This window comes from Rhincodon typus, chromosome 31, assembly GCF_021869965.1.
Source record: "Rhincodon typus isolate 14 chromosome 31, sRhiTyp1.1, whole genome shotgun sequence".
NCBI lineage: Eukaryota > Metazoa > Chordata > Chondrichthyes > Orectolobiformes > Rhincodontidae > Rhincodon > Rhincodon typus.
This window is the reverse complement of record NC_063362.1, coordinates 34512571-34523543: the sequence shown is the minus strand read 5'-3', so window position 1 is coordinate 34523543 and position 10973 is coordinate 34512571. Positions and strand designations below refer to the sequence as shown.

The 10973-nt window shown below is 42.1% G+C and overlaps 1 protein-coding gene across 3 annotated transcripts in view; it reads right to left on the bottom strand.

Annotated features, from left to right (window-relative positions):
• The window catches only part of usp48 (ubiquitin specific peptidase 48), a 133731-nt gene continuing 122758 nt past the window's right edge, over positions 1-10973 (bottom strand). For 2 of the 3 annotated variants that reach the window (XM_048615087.1, XM_048615086.1), the window contains 3 exons: positions 6831-6879; positions 6524-6550; positions 1-1022 (listed from right to left, as the gene is read on the bottom strand). In XM_048615087.1, the coding sequence (XP_048471044.1) occupies positions 1000-1022; positions 6524-6550; positions 6831-6879 (99 nt within the window). In that variant the 3' untranslated portion in view covers positions 1-999. Of the gene's footprint in view, positions 1023-1335; positions 1418-6523; positions 6551-6830; positions 6880-10973 lie in introns of all 3 variants that reach the window. The other variant, XR_007265298.1, reaches the window with a different exon arrangement.

Genomic DNA, 10973 nt, shown 5'->3' with positions numbered 1-10973 from the left:
TTTTCTATAACCATCTGCTCTTTTATTTGGTACAGTAAAGATAAGCAATATAACAATTCTAGTGGATTTATCAAGATAGCATTTTTACCACCGCATTTCTACAACAAACGCAATTTGCACAACCCTTTTAACAGGATTTGGAAAAACCTATTCAGCACACTTCCCGTTCTCTTCCAAGCAAAAGGCCGTATCAAAAAACAAAACAGTAAAATGTATTAAATCAAGAAGCATTGCATTTATTTACAGCACTTCAGTGGTCCTAGTACAATATTACTCGAATATATCAGGAAACATTAATGTATTAATGCAGGCAACTATTTCACTGTGTACACAGTTTACAAGTTGCAAGGAACAACCTGAACAAGGATACTCATAGAACATTAAATTTGTTCATTTTGTTCTTGCATATTTTACATTTTGAAATGCAGTAGTGACTTGTTAATTTGATGTGTTAAACAATTAATATAACTCAGTATTAACACATATTGACGGTTAGGTTGATGTGTCATTCTATGCAAAAATCAACTTTAATTGTGTGATGACATCACATGGAGAAAAGTTAATTATTGGCCTAGTGGTAAATAGCAACTTGCCAACAACAGTTGAGCGTGCCCAAGGAAGAAACTTTACATGAAACTGCTTGATCAGAACAGGCATCAAGACACTATTCTGGCTTCAAACACGTTTTTAAGACACAGTGAATCAAAGGGGATTTTCTCTCTCAACACCGATGATCTGATCACTATGATATGTCAAGGCAGCATCGAAAGGGGTTTCTTTTCCTCTCTTGCTCCATCAACTGAATTGAAGACATTGTGCGCTTTTGCATATAAAGGCAGGAGACACAAGCAAACTTTAAGACTGGTCCTTTCTTTTTAAAAAGTATAAACCAAGTCAATGCATGCCCTGTATGCTTGGTGCAATATTCGAGCGACTTCACCTTTGTCCTTCCTTACTGCACAACTTTTCACTCAGCTGTCCACAGCAAGTTTCATTTGCTCAGTGACCCAATAGACCAGTACCTGCAACAAGAACCAGAAGGCAGATTACTCATTTGCTTGTGACCAGCTAGATAATGTAATTAATGGCTCAATAATTCAATTTATAAATATTACTATCAACAAAAACAGCATGAGTGGCAAGCTGTCTCTGTCACAAGCTGCTACATTGGAAAATCATCTCAGTAATATTGCTATCGAAGTACCAGAACTCAATACTAGCATGATATCAGGAACCAGACATACTGATGTAGAACTTTTGCAACTATGAGTATTGATGAGACCACAACTGGAGTATTGCATACACTTTTGGTCTCCTATTTGAGGAAGGATATACCTGCATGCAGCGGTTCACAAGGTTAATTCCAGGGACGAAGGGTGGTCTGATGTGGATGTTCAGCAGGTTGGATCTATACCCACTAGAGTTTAGAAGAACAAGAGGTCATGTGATTGAAAATTAAGATTCTGAGGTGGTTTGATCGGCTAAATTCTGAACAGGATATCACCCCTCATGGGACAATACAGACATATGGAACCTAGTTTCAGGTTAAGGGGGCCACCCATTTAAGATGACAATGAGAATTCTTTTTGAGGCTTGTAATGTCTTGGAATTTCTACCCCAAAGAGCTGGAAATGGAATCATTAAATATATCTAAGATTGAGATAGACAGATTCTTCAACAACGGGAGGCCCAGTGGTATTATCGCTAGACTATTAATCCAGAACTCAGTTTATGTTCTGGGGAACCCGGGTCCGAATCCCACTACAGTAGATGGTGGAATTTGAATTCAATTAAAAAAACTGGAATCAAGAATGTACTAATGACCATGAAACCATTGTTGATTGTGAGAAAAACCCATCTGACTCAATAATGTCCTTCAGCGACGGAAATCTGCCTTCCTCAATTGTTCTGGCCTATGTGACTCCAAACCCACAGCAATGTCGAATCACTCTCAGCTGCATCAATTGCTATTAAGTCTCTACAAAGAAATGAAACCAGTTGGACCACCAGGCATCGACCTAGGCAACAAAGACGACAACGGAAGAAACAGTCCTGTTGACCCTGCAGAGTCCACCTTACTAACATCTGGGAGTTAGTGCAAAATTGGGAGAACCATCATACAGCCTAGTTCAGCAACAGCCTGACATAGTCATACTCATGGAATCATACCTGACAATGTCCCAGACACAATCCCTAGATATGGCCTGGCCAACCAGCAGGATTGATACAGCAGAGGTGGTGGCATAGTGATACACAGTTGGCAGGGAGTTGGTCTGGGAGTCCTAAACATCCACTCTGGGCCCCAAGGAAACTTGTGGCTTCAGGTTGAGCATGAGCAAGGAAACCTCCTGCTGATTAGCCCTCACTCGGCTGAACAATACAACGACACTTAAAGAAAACAGGGTGTGACAAAAGCACAAAATATACTCTGGGTGAGGGATTTTAATGTCCACCAAGAGTGGCTCAGTAGCAGCACTGCTGATCAAGCTGGTCAGGTCCTAAAGGATATAGTTGCTAGACTGGGTCTGTGGCAGGTGGTGAGGGAAAAACACACTCAATCTCATCCTTACTAATCTGCCAGCTCCAGATGCATCTGTCCGTGACAGTATCGATAAGAGTGACCACTACATAGTCCTGCCTTCACATCAAGACTACCCTCCATCATATTGTGTGGCACTGTCACTGTGCTAACGTGGTCAGACTTTGAACAGATCTAGCAACTCAAGACTAAGCATCTATGAGGTGCTGTGGACCATCAACAGCAACAGAATTGTACTTCAACACAATCTGCAACCTCATGGACAGCATAATCTCCACTCAACCATTACCATCAAGCCAGGGGATCAACCTGGTTCAACGGAGAGTGTAGGAGGGCATGTCAGGAGCAGCACTACGCATATGTGAAAACCAGGTGTCAACCTAATGAAGCTACCAATCAAGACTACTTTTGCGCCAAACAACATAAGCAGCAAGTGACAGAACTGAGCAATTCTACAACCAATAATGGATCAGATCTAAGCTCTGCAATCCTGCCACATCCAGTCATGAATGGTGGTGGACAATTAAACAACTCACTGGAGGTGGTGACTCCACAAATATCCCCATCCTCAATAATGGACGAGCCCATCAGTGCAAAAGATAAGGCTGAAGCATTTGCAGCAATCTTCAGCCACAAGTTTTAAGTGGGTTATCCATCTCGGCGTCCTCCAGTGGTCCCCAGCATTACAGATACCAGTCGTAAGCAATTCCATTCAAAAAACAGTTGGAGGCACTGGATACTCCAAAGGCTATGGATCCCAACAACATTCCTTCAATACTGCTGAAAACTTGTACTCCAGAATTTGCTACTCCCCTAGCCAATCTCTTACAGTACGGTTACAATACTGGCATCTACACGACAATGTGGAATTTTTTTAAAAATTCATTTTGTGGATGTGCGCGTCGATCGCTGGCCAGCATTTATTGCTCAGCCCGAGTTGCCTTTGAGAAGGTGGTGGTGAGCTGCCTTCTTGAACTGCTGCAGTCCACTTACTGTGGGTTGACCCACAATGCCATTAGGGAGGGAATTCCAGGATTTGCATCCAGTGACAGCGAAAGAACAATGATATATTTCCAAGTCAGAATGGTGGGTGTCTTCAAGGGGAACTTGAAGGTGGTGGTATTCCCATATATCTGCTGCCTTTGTCCTTCTAGATGGAAGTGGTCCTGGGTTTGGAAGGTGCTGTCTGAGGATCTTTGGTGAATTTCTGCAGTGCATCTTATAGATAGTACACACTGCTGCTACTGAGCGCCGGTGGTGGAGAGAGTGGATGCAGTGCCATCAAGCAGGCTGTAATGAGGTCAGGAACTGAGTGGCCCTAGCAGAACACAAGCTGGGCTTCACTAAGTAGGTATTGCTTGATAGCACTGTTGATGACACTTCCATCACTTTGCTGATGATGGAGAGTAGACTGATGGGGCAGTAATTGGCCAGGTTGAATTTGTCCTGCTTGGCGTGTACAGGATATACTTGGGCAATTTTCCACATTCTCTGGTAGGTGCCAGTGTTGTAACTGTACTGGAACAGCTTGGCTACGGGAGCGGCAAGTTCTGGAGCACAAGTCTTCAGTACTATTGCCGGAATGTTGTCAGGGCCTGTAGACTTTGCTGTATCCAGTGTCTCGAACCGTTTCTTGATATCACGTGGAGTGAATCGAATTGGCTGAAGAATGGTATCTGTAATGCTGGGGACCACTGGAGGAGGCTGAGATGGATCATCCACTCGGGACTTCTGGTTGTAGATTGCTCCGAAAGCTTGAGCCTTATCTTTTGCACTGATGTGCTGGACTCTTCCATCATTGAGGATGGAGATATTTGTGGAGCCTCCTCCTTCAGTGAGTTGTTTAATCATCCACCACCATTCATGACTGGATGTAGCAGGACTGCAGAGCTTAGATCTGATCCGTGGGATTGCTTAGCTCTGTTTATCACTTGCTGCTTTCGCTATTTGGCGTGCTAGTAGTCCTGTTTAGTGCCTTCACCAGGTTGAAACCTCATCTTCAGATATGCCTGGTGCTGCTCCTGGCATGCCCCCCTGCACTCTCCATTGAACGAGGGTTGATCCCCTGGCTTGATGGTAATGGTTGACTGGGGGATATGCCGGGCTAGGAGGTTACAGATTGTGCTAGAGTACAACACTGCTGCTGTTGATGGCCCACAGCACCTCATGGATGCACAGTCTTGAGTTGCTAGATCTGTTCGAAGTCTGTCCCATTTAGCACGGTGATAGCGCTGGCAGATTGGCAAGGACGTGGGCAAGTATGGTTTGTCCTCTTGTTGGTTCCCTCACCACCTGCCACAGACCCAGTCTAGCAGCCATGTCATTTGCCCAGGTATGTCCTGTACTTATAAAACAGGACAAATCCAATTTTGCCAATTACTGTCCCATCAGTCTACTCTCCAACATCAATAAAGTGATGGAAGCTGTCATCAATAATGCTATCAAGCAGCACCTGCTCAGTGATGCCCAGTTTGAGTTCCACCAGGGCCACTCAGTTCCTGACCTCATTACAACCTTGGTTCAAATATGGACAAAAAAAGCTGGATTCGTAAGGGGAGTGAGACAGCCCTTGGCATGAAGGTCACATTCAATTGAGTGTGATATTAGGAATTCCCTCAGAACTGGAATCCATGGGAGTCAGGAATAAACGCTCTGCTGGTTGGAACCATACCGGGCACTTTGGGATGTTGCTGTTGAGTCATTTCAGCTACAGGGCACCTCTGCAGGAGTTCCTCAGGGTAGTGTCCTAGGCATAACCATCTTCAGATGCTTCATCAAATGACCTTCCCTACATCATAAGGTCAGTAGCGATGATGTTCCCTGATGACTGCACAACATTCAGTACCATTCACCACTCCTCAGATACGAAAGCAGTCCACATTCAAGTACAAGAAGATCTGGACAATAACCAAACTTGGACTGACAAGAGGCAAATAATGTTTGTGCCACAAAAATGCAGGCAATGACTATCTAACCACTGCCTGTTGACATTCAACAGTGTTACCATCAGTCAATTTCCCTACTCTCAATATCCTGGGGGTTACCATTGACCAGAAACACAACTGGACTTGCCATATAAAGAGTGGCTACAAGAGTACATCAGATGCTAGGAATACTCACCTCCTGACTTCCCAAAGCCTGTCCACCATCTACAGGGTACAAGTCAGGAATGTGATGGAATACTCCCCACTTGCCTGGATGTGTGCAGCTTCAACAGCACTCAAGAAGCTTGACACCATCCAGAACAAATCAGCCTGCTTGATTAGTGCTACATCCACAGCCTCCACCACGAATGCTCAGTAGCAGCAGTATGTACTACCTACAAGATGCAGTGCAGAAATTCACTGAACATCTTTAGACAGCACCTTCCAAACCCATAATCACTTCCATCTCCAAAGACGAGGGCAGCACCACCATCTGCAAGATCCCTTCGATGTCACTCACCAGCCCGACTTGGAAATATACTGCAGCTCCTTCACTGTCGCTGGGTCAAAATCCTGGAATTCCCGCTCTAAGGGCTTTGTAGGTCTACCTACAGAATGTAGACGGAAGTGGTTCAAGAAGGTAGCTCACCACCACCTTCTCAAGGGCAGCTAGGGATATGCAATAAATGCTGGCCACCACTGACACCCATGTCCCATAATGAAATTTTTAAAAAAAACTTTAGGGTTATAGGGAAGCAGACAGGAAAGTGCAATAGAGGCTGGGATCAAATCTACCACAATGATAAGAAGAATGGAACAGGTCCGAGTGGTGTGTAGTCAACTCCTGCTTCTATTTATGTTTTATTTGGCATAGGTATACTCAAAAGTATATACTCAATCCCAAAACCTGGCTAGGTGATACTCATGTATATTGACATTTATAACCTGGTGTGCTGCCTTGTGGCACATGCTGCCAATATCTAAAATGATAAAGGGCCCACATAATTCAGCAGACATCTGTAAGCCACAAAACATATTTGAAAAAAAACTGAACACTCACCTTTAAAACCTTCTTCAGGCATACATACTGGGAAAACAGAAAAGTTAACTGCATAAGTAAAAACCTTTCCATTGGCAGATTCTGAACAGAAATCATTTTATGCCCAAAAGTTATCAACTATAAAGCAATAAATTATCTTTACATTCTTCACTTCTTCAGAAGTTTAGAATTTCTCTCTTTAATAGGTAAAAATGATTAGCAAAATAATTACAGACCACATATGAAATCAAGGTAGATTGTTCAGCAGTAATTTATATTAGAATTTGTAAATTTACCTTAATTCTAGAAAACCTTCAAAATTTCCTACCTTGCATTATATCATCCATTGCTGTATAATCAGCAATTGGTTCATCAGCCTTAAGTACAAAAGATAATGAAACAGAATTTAACTGCTTATCATAAACTTGCATGTTAAGACAAGATACATTTAATGATCAAAGAAATCTAATCAGATAAAATCTGCTGAGAATCTTGAGATTTTCATAAGAATTCAAAATGAAAGAAATTTATATATAAATTGGTTTAATAGTACAGAAAACATATTTTTCTACTGCTGGTTTCGAACAGGACATTATAAACTAGTTAGTTTTACCCGGTTTGTGGTTAACCTCCTGGACTCTACACTACAGAATGAAATTAGTAACCACTGGGAACGTTAGGTTAGGAGGTTTGTAAAAATTATTGCACTTGTATTAAGAAGAACGTGACTCCTCAGAGGTACAAGGCAGAAAAAGCAACAATTCGAAAAAAAGGTGGATGATTTCAGGTATAATTGCCACAGCTTACCTAGGATCTGTGGTGGAACTCTTGTCAGCTACATGTATAATTCTGTTTTATATGCAATTAAATTAATGTTTGACAGCCATACTAAATTAAAGTCGTGGCTAATTGTACGTTAGTAAGAAACAGAATGTGCAGATTAACAGAATGAGCAGATGATGTATTACAGAAAAATGACAAATAATACATTTAAAAAGGAACATTAAATAATTCAACACTTAGATGTCATAGGGTCATAGAGATCTACATCACAGAAAAAGGCCCTTTGGCCCAATGAGTTTTCATGGGTCAAAAACAACTAACTATTCAAATCTCTTTTTCCAGCACTTGGCACACAGTATTGTATGTCTTTGCTTCAAAAGTGCACATCTAAATACTTCTTAAATGTTGTGAGTGTTTCTGCCTCTAACATTCTTAGAGGCAGAGTTCCAGATTCCCACCACCCTCTGGGTGAAAGAGAAATTCTCACAACCTGCCCCTTTCCATAAATTTTTGCTCCGTGGTCACTGATCCCTCCACCAAAGGGGTCCTTATACATCTCAATCGTGTCCCCGCTCAGTCTCCTCTGCTCGAAGGAAAACATGCCCAGTTTGTCTAATCTCTCTCATAACAAACTCTCCAGCACAGACAAGATCCTCGTGACTCTCCTCTGCATCCTCAACAGTGCTATCACATTCCTATTATGTGGGTTCCAGAACTGCACACAATACTCTAGCTGTGGCCTAACCAACATTTTATACAGTTCCAGCATAACCTCCCTATTCATAAACTCTATTCGTCCACTAACAAAGGCAGGTAACCTATATGTCCTCCTTAACTAATTTATCTGTCTGTCCTGATACATTAAGGGACTGGGATGGCACCAGGGACCAACCATTCATCATGTATTCCCTTTCCTTAACACAGTTGAGGAAAGGTTTGATAGTGTAGAGAGATATATTTATATAGATATCTATCTATAAAACAAGATGTCCAGACTTTGTACTTTTGTCGCTTTACCAGGTTTGACACTGTGTGAATATTGTATGAACTATGGAAAAAGTATACTCACAGGAATTATGCCATTACGAGAGAAAATGGACATAAAAGTCTGGATTTTTTTTTAAACTGGAAGATAAGTGAATTTGGACACCAATGAAAAATTTCAAATCAAAGTTTAATTGTCATCAATTGCTATACTGCTTCTGCTGGTTGGCAAGTCAGAACAAGAGGACACAAACATAGAACTGTACAGCACAGGAATGTGCCCTTTGGCCAAACATGACGCTAAATGAAATTAATCCCTTCGGCCTGCCATTGGTCCATATCCCACCATTCCTTGTATACTCATGTGCTTATCCAAAAGTCCCTTAAATGTCCCAATTGCATCTGCTTCCACCACCGCCCCTGGCAGTGTTCCGGACTCCTACCACTCTTTTTAAAAAAAAAAAAAAAAAACAACTTGCCCCTCATGTCTCCTTTGAAATTACTCCCTCTAACTTTAAATGCATGCCCCCTAGTATTAGACATTTCAACTTTGGGAAGAAGATTCTGACCTTCAACCTTATCTATGCATCTCATAATTTTATAGACTTTAATCACGTATCCCCTCAGCCTGTGCCACTCAAGAGAAAACAACCCGAGTTTTTCCAGCCTCTCAGTTTATAATCTGGGCAGCATCCTGGTAAACCCTTCTGCACCCTCTCCAAAGCCTCCACATCCTTCCTGTAATGTGGCTGATGAAAACTGAATGCAATAAAAGTCTTATAAAGCTGCAACATGACATCCTGACTCACGTAATCAATTCCCTGACCAATAAAGATGAGCATGCCTTATGCCTTCTTTATCACCCTATCTACTTCCGTTGCTACTTTTAGGGAGCTATGGACTTGAACCCCAAGATCCTTCTTTACATCAATGCTATTCAGAGACCTGCTATTAACTGTATACTTTTCCTCAACATTTGATCTCCAAAGTGCAGCACCTCACACTTATTCGGTCTAAACTCCATCTGCCATTTCTCCGCCTATGTCTGCAACTGATCTATATCCTGCTGCATCCTTTGACAATTTCTACACTATCCACAACTCCACTGGTCTTTGTATCATCTGCAAACTTACTAACCCGCCCATCTACATTTTCATCCAAGTTATTTGAATATATCACAAACAGCAGAGGTCCCAGTAATGATCCATGTGAAACACCTCTAGTCATGGACCTCCAGCCTGAAAAACAGCCTTCCACCACTATCCTGTCTTGTATGGGCAAGCTAATTCTGAATCCATGTGGCCAAGTCACTGTGGATCCAATGCATCTTAATCTTCTTGATGAGCCTACCGTGAGGGACCTTGTCTAAAGCCTTACTAAAATCCATGTAAACAACATCCACTGCTCTACCCTCATTGATTACCTTCGTCACCTCGAAAAATTCAATCAATTTAGTAAGACATGACCTGCCCTGCACAAAACCATGCTGACTTTACCTAATTAGGTCATGCTTTTCCAAATGTGTGTTAATCCTATCCCTAAAAATTCTTTCCAATTTCTTCGCAACCACCGATGTGAGACTCACTAGTCTGTAGTTTCCTGGATTATCTCTATTTCCCTTCTTGAACAGAGGAACAACATTAGCTACTCGCCACTCCTTTAAGATTTCTCCAATGACTAGCAAGATACCAAGATCTTGGTCAAGGCCCAAGCAATCTCCTCTCTTGCCTCTCAATAACCATTGGGCGCTGGGGATATCCACCTTAATGCCCTTCAAGAGATCCAACACCACTTCTTTCTTGGTGTCAAAATGCCCTAGCATATTAGTATGCTCCACACAAACCTCATTATCCTCCATATCCATTTCCTGGGTGAATACCAACACAAAGTACTCATTTCGGATCTCACCCACATTCTCTGCTTCCAAGCACAAGGTCCCTCCTTTATCTTTGACTGGAATCTATAGAATGCTTTGGGATTCTCTTTCACCCTACTTGCCATGGTCATTTCATAGCCCCTTCTTGCTCTCCTAATTCCCTGCTTACCTTATATTCCTCATGGGCCCCGTCCAATTTTAGCTTCCTAAACCATACATATGCTTCTTTTAGAACATAGAACATTTTTTCTTTTGACTAAATTCACAACCTTTCTCATTATCCAATGGTCCCTTATCTTGCCATCCTTATCCTTCTTCCTTACTGGAACATGCCAGTCTTATACTCTCCCTAGGAGGTCTTTAAACAGTTCCCACATGTCAAATGTAGACCTGCCTGATAACAGACCTGATCAATTAACACTCCCTAACACTTGCCACAAGGTCTGACTTAACCTTGTTCAGAGATATCTTAAAACTTAAGCAGTTGTGCTCACTGCTACTAAAATGCTCTCCCACTGAAAGGTCAGTCACCTGGCCAGGCTCGTTAGCTAATACAAGGTCTAGTATGGTCTCCCTCTAGTTGGGACTATCCACATACTGTTTCAAGAAATCCTCTTGGATGCACTTAAATTCCAACCCTTCTAAGCCTCTTGCTCTAATGGAGTCCTAGTCAATACCAGGGAAGTTAAAGTCACCTACTATGACTTTCTGAAGAAGGGTCCAAACTCGAAACGTCAGCTTTGCTGCTCGGCCTGCTATGTTCATCCAGCTCTACACCTTGTTATCCCACACCTACTATGGCAACTGTTTTTATTGCACCTTTCTATA